The sequence below is a fragment of the Salmo salar genome, chromosome 25, assembly GCF_965601325.2.
Source record: "Salmo salar chromosome 25, fSalSal1, whole genome shotgun sequence".
Classification (NCBI taxonomy): Eukaryota; Metazoa; Chordata; class Actinopteri; order Salmoniformes; family Salmonidae; genus Salmo; species Salmo salar.
This window is the reverse complement of record NC_138315.1, coordinates 42,861,061-42,880,615: the sequence shown is the minus strand read 5'-3', so window position 1 is coordinate 42,880,615 and position 19,555 is coordinate 42,861,061. Positions and strand designations below refer to the sequence as shown.

General features: G+C 44.0%; 1 protein-coding gene across 1 annotated transcript in view; it reads right to left on the bottom strand.

Moving 5' to 3' along the window:
- Window positions 1-19,555, bottom strand: part of LOC106586785 (lysine-specific demethylase 6A) — a 115,344-nt gene that overhangs the window by 44,125 nt on the left and 51,664 nt on the right. Inside the window, 4 exon segments of the mRNA XM_014174412.3 lie at window positions 1,534-1,660; window positions 3,221-3,314; window positions 13,837-13,871; window positions 14,847-14,901. Coding sequence (XP_014029887.3) covers window positions 1,534-1,660; window positions 3,221-3,314; window positions 13,837-13,871; window positions 14,847-14,901 — 311 coding nt within the window.

The following is a 19,555-nucleotide window of genomic DNA, read 5'->3' as shown; positions in this document are numbered from 1 at the left end:
ATATCATGTATGGTCAGTCCTTGCATTAATAGCTCTGTCTATTAATCTGAGTGGTTACATTTCTCCAGGCCCATCCCTCAGCTTTTTACCAAAACAGATTTGTTGATTTGCCCTTTAAACAGCTGCATATTATCAAGATATCAAAGTGTCCCCAATGAAAAGGTAAGCAACAGGCCTATAGCAAATGCAGCATATGGCATTCATTTTTCACATATAAATAACATTTCACATTTACATTTTAGTCATTTAGCAGACACTCTTATCCAGAGTGACTTACAGTAGTGAATGCATACATTTCATAATTCTTTTCCCCCCGTACTGGTCCCCCGTGGGAATCGAACCCACAACCCTGGCGTTGCAAACACCATGCTCTACCAACTGAGCCACACGGCTTCCGTAACACTTTTCAGTAGTGCTCAAAGCGTGCCATTCCATGAGCACAGCATTTATTTATCAACTGGAATCAATGAGCCCAATCAGTCCTCCATGACAACACAATCATAAACAACAGAGTAGGGCTGGCTAATAAATCCTTAGTTTTGGGTCATGCTCAGGTAAAACCATTTGGCTAATCTGTACCTTCATATTTCCAAGTCCTTTTCTTGAAGATCAAGGGGTATAACATTTATTGGAATGACTGGAATTCTGATAGATTTTGGTTTTTAACGTAAAGATGTAATTTAATCATGTTATTATATGTAGTAGAAAGTGATGGGTTAGAAGAAGCCATATAGTAAAACTGAACATCCATATATGGCCAGCCATGTGAACTTTCACATTGATGTATCCTGCAATAGATGTGTTTCAATTGGTAACATACATTTTGTCTTCTTCTAATGCCTCTTAAGGGGAAATTAATGTAAAAGTAACTGAATGTAATCATTACTGAGTTTGGGTAATCCAAATGTTTCGTTACCGATTACAATTTTGGACAGGTAACTAGTAACTAGTAACTAACATATTACATTTATAAAGTAACCTACCAAACCCTGCTTGCTAGCCATTAACTTCTCTCACAGCCGCTAACACAACAACATACTGCTGCAGCCCTTAGTTGTACTACAGACAGGAGGCCATCTATCCACTGCAATACTGTCTGCCACACTAGCCAAACCAGGTCAACTGTGGTCTAATGATCTATACTAAAATAAGTAGATTAAATAAGTAAGCACTATATAAAAGCCTTTATAAAAGCGTGTGTAATAACAGAAAGGAAAAATTCCATCTAATTAATAGGTCAGATTTACAGAGCTATTAATCATTAGGTGTCTGTGTAACACGCTGTCTTCCCAGAGAGTACAGACTTGAATCAATAAAAATCAGCGTGATCAGAGGAGCAGCTCTGAAACAGCTCTATAGATTGTAGAGAAACAGGTGAGACAGGAGCTGAAGAGAGAAAAGACCTTCAGGGCAGAGTCTTATTCTACACAAAGCGGTTTAACGTTTTACACACTTGCTAAAGGGAAACAATAGCCAGCAGGAATTCACTACGAAAGAAAATGCCAAAATGTTTACGAAAGAAAATACTTTTACCTGCCGAGGAAGTACCAGGACTGTCCAGAGTTGGGGTCTGCTTCTAGTGACTTCTGCAGACACTGGATGGCATAGCTGTCCTTGGAGCCTTGGTCCCGTAACTGCTCCACTGTGTGATGCATCCAGCCTGGAGGAGACCAGGGGAGTTAGCAGGGTGAAGGATCCAACAACCACCACCGCTAGTCTGGGTCCAGGGCTAGCCTTCTGCTAGCTGGTCAACAGAACCACTACACTTTACACCACTGCTAGTCTGGGTCCAGGGCTAGCCTTCTGCTAGCTGGTCAACAGAACTACACTTTACGCCACTGCTAGTCTGGGTCCAGGGCTAGCCTTCTGCTAGCTGGTCAACAGAACTACACTTTACGCCACTGCTAGTCTGGGTCCAGGGCTAGCCTTCTGCTAGCCGGTCAACAGAACCACTACACTTTACTGTCTCCAATAGTAAGTCAACACAACTGATCCTGCAGGTGCTTCTGCTAGTCCATTAGAAGGTCTAGTACTACACTAATATACAGTACATATTAAAACTACACTAGACTGTCAGTCACAGAGGGGAACACTGCTGTCTGTCTGGTGTGTAAAAGCACCAGTCTCATAAAAGGACCAAAAGGCACATCTATCTAGAGCTTTCTGAAGAAGAGGGAGGAGAAAGAGGGAGGGAGGGAAGGAGAGCGGGGGATTCATCGTCCACACATCAGCCGTGTCTTCAAAGGTCTAAACAACTCACCCCTGGGGTCGCTCCCACCTCTCTCTCTGTACACACACACACACACCTCCCCATCGCTCCACACAACAGCTGTGGCGAGCCTTGCTGGAAGGCCACCACCAAATAACATTTTATCGGTCACATACACATATTTATATCAGATGTTGTTGCGGATGTAGCGAAACGCTTGTGTTCCCCAGCAGGGTGGCTGGCAGGGCAGAAAGAGAGAATGTTTTTCAGACCCTAGGGAACATCCCAAATTGGGGGAGGACGGCAAGAAACAAGACAAGAGCTGTCTGTGTTCAGAGAGGACTACGTCGGGGAAGGTACGTGTGTGCATCAGTCAGTCCAGGGCAGAGAGAGACTGGAGGCTTGGGAGAGACTTGGGAAAACTGCGATGGGAGCAGGGAAGAGGTGGGGATCTGGGAATACTGTCCAGTTGGGAATATGGTAAACAACAAGGAGCACAACTTCTCCCAGAACACAATGCAATCCTGTGTTATCAGCCTTATACATATTAGTACCTTCAGCAACAAATGGTGCAGTTTGAGGACATGTGGAAGAAATGTATTAGGGTGCTGGATATAGGGCTAGTGGATATAGGCAGGTGTGATGCAGTAATGTTTGTATGTGTATGTTTTGTATTGTTTATAAAATAAAAATACATTTTATAAATCATAAAAAATAAAATACAAAGTACTAGAGAGGCATGTGGTAAAGTAACTGACGACTAAAACACCACACCGCACCTAGACACTGCTCTAGAAAGTTCAACACTTTTTATACATAACATGTAAAAGACTGCACTTTTCAAATAGAACCTTCAAGAACAAACTAGGATATATTTTTAACAAGACGCAAAGAAAATGATAGGTTAACGTTACCAAAAGGACATGTCAACAAGTGACATATTGCTTGTAACAAGTAGGCCCAAATGTATCGTCTTTGATGCAGTGGTACATAGGAGAGAGGAGGACTTACCTAGTTGCTGCAGTGTAGCAGCCTTCACCTGTGCAGGTAGATTCTCTGTCTGTAGTAAACTCTCATACGCTTCTTTTGCTGCTCTGAATTTCTTCTGCAGAATGACAGTGGGGGAAAGAGAGTGATAGAGAGAGAGGGGAAGGAAAAGAGAGAGAGGAAGGATGTTTAAGCCAGACCGAAGAGTCAGTGTGTTTTATGGTCTCACTGGTCAGTAACTAAGAAGTTTAGACACCTCAGACCACTCTCAGATACACTACAGGCTAAAAGTATGTGGACACCCCTTCAAATTAGTGGATTCGGCTATTTCAGCCACACCCATTGCTGACAGGTGTATAAAAATCGAGCACACAGCCATGCCATCTCCATATACAAACATTGGCAGTAGAATGGCCTTACTGAAGAGCTCAGTGACTTTCAACATAGCAACGTCATAGGATGCCACCTTTCCAACAAGTCAGTTCATCAAATTTCTGCCCTGCTAGAGCTGCCCGGTCAACTGTAAGTGCTGTTATTGTGAAGTGGAAACATCAACGTCTCAGCCACGGAATGGTAGGCCACACAAGCCCACAGAACGGGACCGCCAAGTGCAGAAGTGTTTTTGCATTCCAGTTCAACATTTCCCTGCTCTGTCACAGTCTATAATTAAAAACATTGAAGAAACATTTAAGACTACATGTGTAAATTTCATGCCATTTGAATTTGAGCAACATGACTGGCCGGTGATTCAAGCACCACCACGCTGCCACTAGTCACAACATCTGGAGCAGTACATGAGTTGCTGCCTTCACACAGCACACGCTAGCATCACTAGTCACAACATCTGGAGCAGTACATGAGTTGCTGCCTTCACACAGCACACGATAGCACCACTAGTCACAACATCTGGAGCAGTACATGAGTTGCTGCCTTCACACAGCACACGCTAGCACCGCTAGTCACAACATCTGGAGCAGTACATGAGTTGATGCCTTCACACAGCACACGCTAGCATCACTAGTCACAACATCTGGAGCAGTACATGAGTTGCTGCCTTCACACAGCACACGCTAGCATCACTAGTCACAACATCTGGAGCAGTACATGAGTTGATGCCTTCACACAGCACACGTCAGCTGTTCAGATCAAAAACAAGTGCCCATCAATCTACTTGCTGAGCTTATTTTAGAAAAAGTCATTTACAAATGTAAACCTTTAATAGTGAACATAAAATATGCTAGCTACGGTTGATAGAAAGCTAGAAAGACACCTACTGTAGCATTGATACACAGTGAGGCTGGGTTTAACTTGACCACTCCCCCTGAGTAGGGTACATAATAGCCAGAGCCCGGACTTGAACCCGATCAAACATCTCTAGAGAGACCTGAAAATAGCTGTGTAGCGATGCTCCCCATCCAACCTGACAGAGCTTGAGAGGATCTGCAGAGAAGAATGGGAGAAACTCCCCAAATACAGGTGTACCAAGCTTGTAGCGTCATAAGACTCAAGGCTGTAATCGCTGCCAAAGGTGCTTCAATGAAGTACTGTGTAAAGGGTCTGAATACTTATGTTAATCTGATTTCGTTAAAAAAAAAAAAAAAAATATATATATATATATATATATATATATATATATATATATTAGCAAAAATGTCTAAAAAAACTGTTTTTGCTTTGTCATTATGAGTTATTTTGTGTAGATTGATGAGGGAAAACGAACTATTTCATCCATTTTAGAATATGGCTGTAAAGTAACAAAAAAGTCGAGGGGTCTGAATACTTTCTGAATGCCACATGGTGGTGTATAGGTTATTTACTAACGGTGTGCCAAATAGTCGGACAAAACAAGCATCTTAACGGATTTGGGCAATTTACTGTATACGACTAGGATGTAATTCTTTTTTGTAACAAATACATTTTCGGGTGCCAGCACACATCTTTCTCATGTCAGTCAGTCATGTGGCTGTCTGTAAAGAGAAGGACATGCTGTATGTTGATCCTGCTGCTCTGATTGGATAGAGTGAAGTTGTATTTCTCCATCCGCTCGCTTCATAATTTCACCCAATCAGTTTTCCCTTGCATGTTTTCGGTTTGATGATTTAGATTGCCGCTGCCTGTTCCCATAGTAAATCACATGCCGAAGGACGTTTGCTATCAAGCTATCATTTTGCATAATATCTAACAAGCGAGGCATGGGTAGGGAAAAATATGAAAAGGTGATGCGCATTCTGACTGAGTGACAGCAAACTTGGCTGCCGGCTGCAAGTTGAGGACACACACACACACACACACACACGCGCACCCTGCTCAAAATCTGTAGCAGTTAAAATGGGCACGTAGTTATTTTGCCAACATCTACTTAAGCATATTAAAACACTTCTGTTATTTTCATTCACAAGTATTATTCCATCCCATTATCAACTGTCAATTTATGGATACGATTACGAGTAAGGCCATGTCGGCACACCCATACCATTTACTGTGCTTTGATTGACAAACAGCAAGCTTGACTAGTTTATAGGTTGTCGAACTGACTGAATAAAGTCGATCTCATATCATTTCCATTCAGAAATCATACAACCTAGTTATATGTCCATGGTATCGCATCCAGACAAGTACTGTAAAGATCTTGTTTGCATTTTTCGATATGAAGTCCATCCGGACTTGCCAGAAAGTGACATTGAAGTGAGTGACTCGTCAGTAGCCTACCGAATTGTCTCGGTAAGAGAGCTGTTCATTTGGCTCCCTAATTTTCATACTGGTAGGCTTTTTGGCAATTATCTGCAGCTAAATTATGAAAACATTCAATAAAGATGGTGGATACTCCTCACTGCAAGAACAATAGGTAGGCTAGTGGAGAGAGCCTCACTGTGGTCTAAAATGGGATAATGGCGCAGGAGGGAATGGCGGCCATTTTACGGGGTCCTGACCAATTGTGCCATTTTGTGTATTTTCGGCGCTGATAGTAACTTGTTTCTATGACTGAAAAGAGCTTCTGGACATCAGGACAGTTATCACTAGACCTCCATTTGGACAAGAACTTCTACTTCGATGAGTTGGAGGCAAAGGACATTGATTATCGCAGACCAGGCCCAAAACACTGACAATCAAAGGAGGAGACGTCGCTATAGAGACCACCGAGCGGGATAACTAACGAGACAATGTCGCAGTGTGGATAATTCGCCTCTACTATTGGCGAACATGCAATCACTGGAGAGTAAACTGGATCAGCTCCGTTCGAGTCCATCCTATCAACGTGATCTGAAGAGCTGTAATATCCTAGGTTTCTCCAGGTCGTGGCTGAACAAGGACACAGTATAAAAGATTTTAAAAAATCTAGCTGGTTTTTCTATACATCAGCAGGACAGAACAGCTGCATCAGGGAAGCTCAGAAGGGGTATGTCTCTTTGATAACAACAGCTGGTGCACCATCTCTAATATTAAGGAAGTCTCGAGGTTCTGCTCACCTGAGACAGAATACCTCATGATAAGCTGTAGACCTCACTATCTAGAAAGAGAATTTATCTATATTGTTTGTAGCCGTTTTACCGCCAAAAACCGATGCTGGCACTAAGGTGACACTCAATGAGATGTATAGGGCCATAAGCAAACAAGAAAATACTCACCCAGAGGAGGCACTCCTAGTGGCCGGCGGCTTTAATGCAGGAAAACTGAAATCCGCTTTACCCAATTTCTACCAACGTCACCTGTCCAACTAGATGCGGAAAAAAAAAACTCTAGATCACCTTTACGGCACTATCAATCAGACGAATTCAAAGCTCTCCCTCACCCTCCATTTGGCAAATCTGACCATAACTCCATCCTCCTGATTCCTGCTTATAAGCAAAAACTCAAACAGGAAGTAGCAGACTGAAATATGTTCCGGGATTGATTCGATGGCATTGAGGAGTTAATCACATCAGTCACCGGCTTCATTAATAAGTGCATTGATGACGTTGTCCCCACAGTGATTACAGGCAACATACACACTGAGCTAAACATAATTTTTTTATATAAAAAAATATAAAATTTTTAAAATTTAAAAACGTAACCTTTATTTAACTAGGCAAGTCAGTTAAGAACAAATTCTTATTTACAATGACGGCTTACCCCGGACAACGCTGGTCCAATTGTGTGCCGCCCTATGGGACTCCCAATCACGGCCAGATGTGATACAGCCTGGATTCAAACCAGGGACTGTGGTGACGCCTCTTGCATTGTGATGCAGTGCCTTAGATCGCTGTGCCACTCGGGAGCCCTAAAGGCTAGAGCTGGTGCTTTCAATGAGCGGGACACTGATGTGGCAGGGCTTGCAAACTATCATGGATTACAAAGGGAAACCCAGCCACAAGTAGTCCAGTGATGTGAGCCTACAAGACAAGCTAAATACCTTCTATGTTGGCTTCAAGGCAAGCAACATTGAACTATGCACCAGCTGTTCCGGATGTCTGTGTGATCAAACTCTCTGTAGCCGATGTGAGTAAGACCTTTAAACAAGTTAACATTCACAAGGGGATATCAGGACTCGTACTCAGAGCATGCGCTGACTAGCTGGCAAGTATCTACAATGACTTTTTCAACCTCTCCCTGACCCAGTCTGTAATACCTACGTGTTTTAAGCAGACCACCATAGTCCCTGTGCTCAAGAATGCCAAAGTAACCTGTCTAAATGACTATCGCCCTGTAGCACTCACATCTGTAGCCATGACATGCCTTGAAAGGCTGATCATGGCTCACATCTTCTACACCATCATCCCAGACACACAACAATTTGCTTACCGCCCCAACAGATCCACAGATGACACAATCTCTATTGCACTCCACAATGCCCTTTCTCACCCGGACGAAAGGAACGCCTATGTGAGAATGCTGTTCATTGGCTGCAGCTCAGCATTCAACATCATTGTGCCCTCCAAGCTCATTACTAAGCTAAGGACCCTGGGGGAGAAAAAAAAAAAAAACACCTCCCTCTGCAACTGAATCCTGGACTTCATAAAGGGCCCCCAGGTTGGTGACAATAGGAAACAACATATCCGCCACGCTGACCCATTAAGCATTGAGATTGCCACGGGGGCCCCTCAGGGGTGGGTGCTTAGTCCCCTCCTGTACACCCACAACATCATTAAGTTGGCAGACGACAACGGTAGTAGGTCTGATCACTGAAGACGATGAGAGAGCATACAGGGAAGTCAGAGACCTGGCAGTGTGGTGCCAGGACAACAACCTCTCCCGCAACATCAATTTAATATATTTTAAATTCAGGCTGTAACACAGGGACGTAAAACTCATTCCATGGAGGGTCTAGTGTCTGCGGGGTTAGTTTTTTTCCTTTCAATTAAGACAGACAACCAGGTGAGGGGAGTTCCTTACTAATTAGTGACCTCATTTCATCAATCAAGAACAAGGGAGGAGCGAAGACACTTTTGTTGTAACAGACAGAGTTTGACACGTACTGTAACACAAGAAAATGTGGAAAAAGTCAAGGGGAGTGAAAGACTGTCTTCAGAAAGATATGTACATATCTACCTCAATTACCTTGTACACCTGCACATCGACTCGGTACTGGTACCCCGTGTATATAGCCAAGTTATCGTTACTCATTTTGTATTTAATTCTTGTGTTATCATTTTTCCATTTATTTCTTGTTTTATCATTTTTCTATAAAATGTTTCTTTGTTGGGAAGGGATCGTAAGCATTTCACCGTTACTCTACACATGTTGTTTACAAAGCATGTGACAAAATAAAATGTTATTGGATTTTGATTTGAAATATGATAAAAGAAAACAGATTGAATTGTTTAAAAAAAGTTAAGACCTGCTTCATTCTATGATTGCATACCTGTATTGCAGAAAGCTGAGAAAGTGGCTATTAAAAAGGAAGCTTGAATCCTGTGGAAGTCGGCAGTAGAAATAATGTTTGTCTGGGGTTTTATATCATATTGTACAACAGTTAATGAAACTAACACTGTAAAAGTGTGACCTTTTTAAAATTCAGTGTTATTTCCTGATAGTTGCTGGTTAAAAATACAATCTAGCATTAGAATGTACCAGAGGACACCAAAATAGAGCTTGTCTGGGGAGCCTGGCTGGCTACTTTTTCTATTTGGCTAGCTACTCTATGTGCTTGTGGAAAAGTGTGTGTGTGTGTGTGTATTTTCCCACCTTCAGTGCTGTTTTGTATCTGGGTAAACCTGAAAAGCACACTCTGAGACTTGTTAATTATTCTCATTGATATTGGGTCTGATCCGGTTGTGTGTAGTCTGGAGGTCTCTGTTCTCATCTGCTCTTACTCAGCCATCACCAAGTCGAAGCACCTCCATGTCTGTAGCTGTAAAGGCCCTGATACATACACACACACACAGGGCCATAAAGCAGTCTGGCTTTGGCTCTTCCTGTCTGGCTATAAAAACCAGGGTAATCAAACCCAGTTGTACACACAGCACCCCAACCACCAGGATCTAATGCACCAACCATTACCAGTCACTACATCTCAATATGAGGTGGTGTTTACCTTTCCAATATGTCCCATTGGAAAATAAGTGTATTAATAGGCCTGGGATTTGCCAGGGACCTTACAATACGATATGATATTATCACGATAAGATACGTATTGCGATTCTCACGATTCTAAACGCTGCAAAAAAAGAAACATCCTCTCACTGTCAACTACGTTTATTTTCAGCAAACTTAACATGTGTAAATATTGGTATGAACATAAGATTCAACAACTGAGCTATAAACTGGACATGTTCCACAGACATGTGACTAACAGAAATGAAATAATGTGCCCCTTAACAAAGGGTGGTGTCAAACCAAAAGAAACAGTCAGTATCTGGTGTGGCTAACAGCTGCATTAAATACTGCAGTGCATCTCCTCCTCATGGACTGCACCCGATTTGAAGGTTCTTGCTGTGAGATGTTACCCCACTCTTCCACCAAGGCACCTGCAAGTTCCCGGACATTTCTGGGGGGAATGGCCCTAGCCCTCACCCTCCGATCCAATAGGTCCCAGACATGCTCAATGGGATTGAGATTCGGGCTCTTCGCTGGCCATGGCAGAACACTGACATTCCTGTCTTGCAGGAAATCAGCCATACTGCTCGTTCTGTGCGTGGTGGCATTGTCATGCTGGAGGGTCATGGCAGGATGAGCCTGCAGGAAGGGTACCATATGAGGGAGGAGGATGTCTTCCCTGTAACGCACAGCATTGAGATTGCCTGCAATGACAACAAGCTCAGTCCGATGATGCTGTGACACACCGCCCCAGACCATGACGGACCCTCCACCTCGATCCCGCTCCAGAGTACAGTCCTCGGTGTAACACTCATTCCATCGATGATAAACGAGAATCCGACCATCACCCCTGGTGAGACAAAACCGCGACTCGTCAGTGAAGAGCACTTTTTGCCAGTCCTGTCTGGTTCAGCGACGGTGGGTTTGTGCCCATAGGCGACGTAGTTGCCGGTGACGTCTGGTGAAGACCTGCCTTACAACAGGCCTACAAGCCTTCAGTCCAGCCTCTCTCAGTCTATTGCGGACAGTCTGAGCACTGATGGAGGGATTGTGCGTTCCTGGTGTAACTCGGGCAGTTGTTGCTGCCATTCTGTACCTGTCCTGCAGGTGTGATGTTCGGATGTACCGATCCTGTACAGGTGTTGTTACACGTGGTCTGCTACTGCAGGGACGATCAGCTGTCCGTCCTGTCTCCCTGTAGCGCTGTCTTAGGCGTCTCACAGTACGGACATTGCAATTTATTGTCCTGGCCACCTCTGCAGTCCTCATGCCTCCTTCCAGCATGCCTAAGGAGCGTTCACGCAGATGAGCAGGGACCCTGGGCATCTTTCTTTTGGTGTTTTTCCAGAGTCAGTAGAAAGGCCTCTTTAGCGTACTAAGTTTTCATAACTGTGACCTTAATTACCTACCGTCTGTAAGCTGTTCTTGTCTTAACGACCGTTCCACAGGTACATGTTCATTAATTGTTTATGGTTCATTGAACAAGCATGGGAAAGTGCTTAAACCCTTTACAATGAAGATCTGTGAAGTTATTTGGATTTTTACAAATTATATTTGAAAGACAGGCTCCTGAAAAAGGTACGTTTCTTTTTTTGCTGAGTTTATATGTATTGCGATTCAATACTGCGATTTTACTGCGATTCGATATTCCAAACATATTGCTCACCATATGTCTGCTGCAGAGGGACAACAGCCATGAGGAGTCAATATATGTTTCAAAGGCTGATTAAAACTAGTCCTACCAACTGTACATCTGAAATTCAACTCATTCTAAAGCTTTGGACACACCACGAACGGTTAAAAGCAGCAGGGCAGGTAGCTGTCCTATGGCTTGCTGTCACCACAGTGTGTTTCAGGGACCAACAGCAAGGTGTTGACAAGCAGTAGCTGTCTTAACCAATTGAACATGTCTACTATTCAGAAAATAACCATGTTCGCCCCTAAAACACCTCATTAACCGTGGACATTTGAAACTATTTGTTGTTGCCCTGGCATCACCACAGCTCCAGGCATGGCAGAGAAGAGCTGATTGGATGAGGAGTGGGGGGGGGGGGGGGGGGCAGACTATAGCAGGTTAGGAGAGCACTGTGACTGGAGCTGTAGAGTTCTCCTGGCTCACGTTGTCACTGGACACTGATCTGAGGTCAGTTTTGTTTTTCACCTAAATCACACGTGTCAAAGTCATTCTTTGGAGAGCCGAGTGTCTGCGGGTTTTGCTCCTCACTTGGGGGGGGATCAGAGATCCGGCATTTACAAAATTACACTGATTGGCCCAAGGGGGGGCGCTATAATAATCAACTGAAATTCCAAACTTTGAACAAGCTTATATCCTATCCCTTTTGTGCTAGTCATGACATGTTGTACATAGAGTACCAGTCAAAAGTTTGGACACACCTACTCATTCCAGGGTTTTTCTTTATTTTTACTATTCGTTTAACCAAAAAAAGTGTTAAAGCAAAATATATTTTATATTTGAGATTCTTCAAAGTAACCACCCTTTGCCTTGATGACAGCTTTGCACACTCTTGGCATTCTATCAACCAGCTTCATGAGGTAGTCACCTGAAATGCATTTCAGTTAATTTGTGGAATTTCTTTCCTTCTTAATGCATGAGCAAATCAGTTGTGTTGTGACAAGGTAGGGGCGGTATACAGAAGATAGCCCTATTTGGTAAAAGACCCAAGTCCATTTAAGGCAAAGCAAAACGACAGTCCATCGTTACTTTAAGACATGAAGGTCAGTCAATCCGGAAATCCGGAATTCACAGTTCAAGTAACAGACATCTCAACAACTGTTCAGAGGAGAGTGTGTGAATCAGGCCTTCATAGGTCAAATTGCGGCAAAGAAACCACTACTAAAGGACACCAATAAGAAGAGACTTGCTTGGGCCAAGAAACACGAGCAATGGACATTAGATCGGTGGAAATCTGTCCTTTGGTCTGATGAACCAAATTTGAGATTTTTGGTTCCAACCGCTGTGTCTTTATGAAACGCAGAGAAGGTGAACGGATGATATCCACATGTGTGGTTCTCACCATGAAGCATGGAGGTGGTGGTGTGATGGTGTGGGGATGCTTTGCTGGTGACACTGTCAGTGATTTATTTAGAATTCAAGGCACACTTAACCAGCATGGCTACCACAGCATTCTGCAGCGATACGCCATCCCATCTGGTTTGTGCTTAGTGGGACTATCATTTGTTTTCCAACAGGACAATGACCCAACACACCTCCAGGCAGTGTAAGCGCTATTTGACCAAGAAGGAGAGTGATGGAGTGCTGCATCAGATGACTTGGCCTCCACAATCACCCGACCTCAACCCAATTGAGATGGTTTGGGATGAGTTGGACCGCAGAGTGAAGGAAAAGCAGCCAACAAGTGCTCCGCATATGTGTGAACTCCTTCAAGACTGTTGGAAAAGCATTCTAGGTGAAGCTGGTTGAGAGAATGCCAAGAGTATGCAAAGCTGTCATCAAGGCAAAGGGTGGCTACTTTGAAGAATCAAAAATCTATTTAGATTTGTTTAACACTTTTTTTATTACTACATGATTCCATATGTGTTATTTCATTGATGACTTCACTATTATTCTACATTATAGAAAATATTAAAAATAGAGAAAAATCCTTGAATGAGTAGGTGTGTCCAAACTTTTGACTGACTCGATAAGCTCATTCACAAAAAGTTAACATTTGATAAGTCTGTGTAGACTATGTATAGGTACTTTAATTCCATACAGATACAGTTGACAATAAATGTTGTTCATGTTTCTAGTTGTCACTAACAGGCCCAAGGGAGGGGTGGGCTGCATCATTCATGTTTACTGTTGCCTTGTTTCAGTTTGTATATGCCTACTTCCTGCTGTCACAGAGGACAAAGAAATAACGGTTTGTGCAGACCACAAGGTAAACAGACCACAGCTAACTTCCCTTTTAGGAGTAATGACAACAACTGATAATGGATTACAAGATAGGCTATATGACAAGGTATATAGTGATACTAGGTCATGAGAAGATCTATATTCTATGAGGTCAACTCAACCTATCCACCACCAATATGTACAGCAGACTTCACAGCAGACTTCACTACCAGCACCAGAGAAAAAGGGGAAATAAGGAAGGATTTCTTACCTGAATCTCATATAAATGAGCGATGTGGAACTGGACTGTAAATAGAAAGAGAGAGTTACAAACTGACACAAAGGACTGGAGATTACTTACATAGTGTGCTCTCTCACATTTCCCCTTAGTGATGAAACCAAACAGAAGCTCCAGCTGGGAGAAAAACATGTGTTTTTAGAGAGGGCTATGGCAAATAAATCCATGCACTGCCTCTGACTCCCCTGTGGCACTGCCTCTGACTGCCCTGTGGCACTGCCTCTGACTCCCCTGTGGCACTGCCTCTGACTCCCCTGTGGCACTGCCTCTGACTCCCCTGTGGCACTGCCTCTGACTCCCCTGTGGCACTGCCTCTGACTCCCCTGTGGCACTGCCTCTGACTCCCCTGTGGCACTGCCTCTGACTCCCCTGTGGCACTGCCCCTGACTCCCCTGTGGCACTGCCCCTGACTCCCCTGTGGCACAGCCTCTGACTCCCCTGGGTGCAGAAGGAAGGGGTCTGCATGGTGTGTGGCTACAGATGGGAGAGAGGTTAGGTCTCCAATGTGTGTGTGTGTGTGGTGTGTATAAAACTGCTCACATGTAAGTGTACGTGTGGCAGAGTCTGAGCTCTAGTCTGAGCTCTGCCGATCCCTTCTAATGTGGTCTCCTAGGCAACTCAATCTCAGGAAGGTGGTCGGAATGAGTGTGTGTGTCGCCTTGAAAACCCCAGGGTCAGGCGTACAGACCATGGGGAAATTGCACGGCAACCGGGAGTAAATAATGAAATGATAAAAATATCCAGACAGCGTTCTGTGCCCTTTCCTTTACGTGGTTAATACTGACAAATGACCAAGTCAACCTGACACTGTCATTATGGATAATGCATCATCTCACATAGCTAGTGAGTACATAACTCCACATGCTGGGGAAAAAGCAGGAAGGGGAATTCATTGGGGTTTCAGTGACGGTACCAAACAGCAGAAGAATGGTGTGTTTGAGTGTGAGTGTAGAAGAGAGAAATGGGGGTGTAATGGTTCTTACTTTCAGCTTTGGACAAAGTGCAGGGGTTGGAGCCAATCAAAGCCAGCTGAAAATGCTGCAGAGAGAGAATGCATGTCATTAAGGAGGGTTTCTATGCAGCATTGGTTAGCATTTCACATGAAGTATACAAACATGTCTGGTCCCGCCAGGCTTACAAACAAGAGCTAAAGTATGACAGTGCAACGGACAGAGAGGACGTTCAAAGACGGGGTTGACCATGTGACTAGCCACCACAACCCTGCTGCAGTGTCTCCTCAACAGCAGACCCAACTCTGCGGATGCACACGGCCTTACAACCAGGCTCTCCAACCCTGTTCCTGGAGAGCTACCGTCCTGCAGGGGGTTTTTCCAACACGAATATAGCACACCCAAATCTAATAATTAGCTGGTTGATAAGCTGAATCAGGTCATTTACAACTGGGGTTGGAGTGAAAACCTACAGCAGGGTCTCTCTACAGGGACAGGGTTGGAGTGAAAATATACAGGAGGGTAGCTCTCCAGGGAAAGAGTTGGAGTGAAAATATACAGGAGGGTAGCTCTCCAGGGAAAGAGTTGGAGTGAAAATATACAGGAGGGTAGCTCTCCAGGGAAAGAGTTGGAGTGAAAATATACAGGAGGGTAGCTCTCCAGGGAAAGGGTTGGAGTGAAAATATACAGGAGGGTAGCTCTCCAGGGAAAGAGTTGGAGTGAAAATATACAGGAGGGTAGCTCTCCAGGGAAAGGGTTGGAGAGCCCTGACTTAGAACATGTCATTTTCCCAACTCCCCTAGTCTAGTGTGTGTAGACCTGAATGGGACTGGATGTGTGTATAGGGTATGTTGTTCCCATGGTGACTATTAAAACCTACTCAAAACCTAGAGTCCTCAGAGCATGCGCAGACCAGCTGGCTGGAGTGTTTACAAACATATTCAATCTCTCCCTATCCCAGTCTGCTGTCCCCACATGCTTCAAGATGTCCACCATTGTTCCTGTACCCAAGAAATCAAAGGTAACTGAACTATCGCCCTGTAGCACTCACTTCTGTCATCACGAAGTGCTTTGAGAGGCTGGTTTTGATCATATCAACGCCACCTTACATGACACAATAGACCCACTTCAATTTGCTTAACGCCCCAAAAGATCCACAGACAACGCCATCGCACTGCAGACTGCCCTATCCCATCTGGACAAGAGGAATACCTACATCAAAATGCTTTTCATTGACTGCAGCTCAGCCTTCAACACCATAGTACCCACCAAGCACATCATTAAGCTCGTGGCCCTGGGTCTGAACCCAGCCCTGTGCAACTGGGTCCTGGACTCCTGACGGGCCGCCCCCAGGTGGTGAAGGTAGGGAACAACATCTCCACTTCGCTGATCCTCAACACAGGGGACCCACAAAGTTGCGTGCTTAGCCCCCTCCTGTACTCCCTGTTCACCCATGACTGCGTGGGTGAACACTTCCACGCACAATTCCAACTCAACTATCAAGTTTGCAAATGAGAACGTTAGTAGGCCTGATTACCAACAACGACGAGACAGCCTACAGGAAGAAGGTGAGGGCCTTGACAGAGTGGGGCCAGGAAAATAACCTCTCTCTAGACATCAACAAAACAAAGGAGCTGATAGTGGACTTCAGGAAACAGCTGAGGGAGCCACGGCCTGTTCACCCCACTATCATCCAGAAGGCGAGGTCAGTACAGGTGCATCAAAGCTGGGACCGAGGGACTGAAAAACAGCTTCTATCTCATGGCCATCAGACTTAAATAGCCATCACTAGCCAGCTTCCACCCGGCAACTCAACCCTGCACATAGAGGCTGCTGCCCTATGTACATAGACATGGAATCACTGGCCACTTGAATAATGTTTACATACTGCTTTACTCATCTCATATGTATATACTGTATTCTATTCTACTGTATTTTAGTCAATGCCACCCAATTATTAGATATTACTGCACTGTTGGAGCTAGGAGCTCAAGCATTTTCACTACAACCACAATAACATCTGCTAAATATGATTTGATGTGTAATCAATATGGAGATGGCTCAACCTATAGGCTAGTGGCAAGCCCACCCCGCCCCAACTAAAATGTGATACCTCTACCCGAGGTACAGTGGGGGGAAACGTTTTTGATCCCCTGCTGATTTTGTAAGTTTGCCCACTGATAAAGAAAGGATCAGTCTATAATTTTAATGGTAGGTTTATTTGAACAGTGTGAGACAGAATAACAACAAAAATATCCAGAAAAACGCATGTCAAAAATGTTATAAATTGATTTGCATTTTAATGAGGGAAATAAGTATTTGACCCCCTCTCAATCAGAAAGATTTCTGGCTCCCAGGTGTCTTTTATACAGATAACGAGCTGAGATTAGGAGCACACTCTTAAAGGGAGTGCTCCGAACCGCAGCTTGTTACCTGTAAAAAAGACACCTGTCCACAGAAGCAATCAATCAGATTCCAAACTCCCCACCATGGCAAAGACCAAAGAGCTCTCCAAGGATGTCAGGGACAAGATTGTAGACCTACACAACGCTGGAATGGGCTACAAGACCATCGCCAAGCAGCTTGGTGAGAAGGTGACAACAGTTGGTGCGATTATTTGCAAATGGAAGAAACACAAAATAACTGTCAATATCCCTCGGCCTGGTGCTCCATGCAAGATCTCACCTCGTGGGGTTGCAATGATCATGAGAACGGTGAGGAATCAGCCCAGAACTACACGGGAGGATCTTGTCAATGATCTCAAGGCAGCTGGGACCATAGTCACCAAGAAAACAATTGGTAACACACTACGCCGTGAAGGACTGAAATCCTGCAGCGCCCGCAAGGTCCCCCTGCTCAAGAATACATATACATGCCCGTCTGAAGTTTGCCAATGAACATCTGAATGATTCAGAGGACAACTGGTGAAAGTGTTGTGGTCAGATGAAACCAAAATGGAGCTCTTTGACAACAACTCAACTCGCCGTGTTTGGAGGAGGAGGAATGCTGCCTATGACCCCAAGAACACCATCTCCACCGTCAAACATGGAGGTGGATACATTATGCTTTGGGGGTGTTTTTCTGCTAAGGGGACAGGACAACTTCACCGCATCATTTGACGGGGCCATGTACTGTCAATGCCCTCAGCCAGGGCATTGAAAATGGGTCGTGGATGGGTATTCCAGCATGACAATGACCCAAAACACACGGCCAAGGCAACAAAGGAGTGGCTCAAGAAGAAGCACATTAAGGTCCTGGAGTGGCCTAGCCAGTCTCCAGACCTTAATCCCATAGAAAATGTGTGGAGGGAGCTGAAGGTTCGAGTTGCCAAACGTCAGCCTCGAAACCTTAATGACTTGGAGAAGATCTGCAGAGGAGTGGGACAAAATCCCTCCTGAGATGTGTGCAAACTACAAGAAACGTCTGACCTCTATGATTGCCAACAAGGATTTTGCCACCAAGTACTAAGTCATGTTTTGCAGAGGGGTCAAATACTTATTTCCCCAATTAAAATGCAAATCATTTTATAACATTTTTGACATGCGTTTTTCTGGATTTTTGTTGTTGTTATTCTGTCTCTCACTGTTCAAATAAACCTACCATTAAAATTATAGACTGATCATTTCTTTGTAAGAGGGGAAGAGTACAAAATCAGCAGAGGATCAAATACTCCCCCCCCCCCCATTGTATAACAAAACACCACCAAGGTCACCCATATATGAAATGGATGGTTGTGTAAAAATATTTTACTGCAAAAGTTGTTAAACCTATAGATATTTTGACACACACCCTGATCTCAAACAGTGAATAGTAATTATGGGGGGAGGGGCACATAAGGTAATGTAACCCAATATTGCAAGCTCAGATTGATGTGGAATATGAGTAGTCAATTGTCTGCTCTACATATAATACATTTGAAAGTATTCAGACCACTTGACTTTTTCCCCCTTTTGTTAAGTTACAGCCTTGTCCTAAAATTGATTAAATTCATTGTTTTCCTCATTAATCTACACACAATACACCATCATGACAAAGCAAAAACAGGTTTTAGACATTCTTTGGAAATGTATTTAAACTAAGAAACAAATACCTTATTTACATAACCATTCAGATCCTTTGCTATGAGACTCAATATTGAGCTCAGGTGCATCCTGTTTCCATTGATCATCCTTGAGATGTTTCTACAATATGAATGGAGTCCACCTGTGGTAAATTCAATTGATTGGACATGATTTGGAAAGGCACAAACCTGTCTATATAAAGGTCCCACAGTTGACAGTGCATGACAGAGCAAAAACCAAGCCATGAGGTCGAATGAATTGTCCGTAGATCTGGGGAAGGGTACCAAAAAACGTCTGCAGCATTGAAGGTCCTCAAGAACACAGTGGCCATCATTCTTAAATGGAAGAAGTTTGGAACCACCAAGACTCTTCCTAGAGCTGGCCGCCCGGCCAAACTGAGCAATCACGGGAGAAGGGCCTTGGTCAGGGAGGTGACCAAGAACCCGATGGTCACTGACAGAGCTCCAGAGTTCCTCTGTGGAGATGGTAGAACCTTCCAGATGGAAGATCAACATTCTCAAGGCTACACTATTTCAACATTTTGTTGTATTAAATCATTATAGTCTAAACTGTGACTTAGAATGAATTGCAAATGAAATGAAAAATGCCATATTATGCTCTATCTACAGTGCCTTTGAATCATCATTTTTCACAAACATGAGTGTGGCCAGAGTCTGTGGC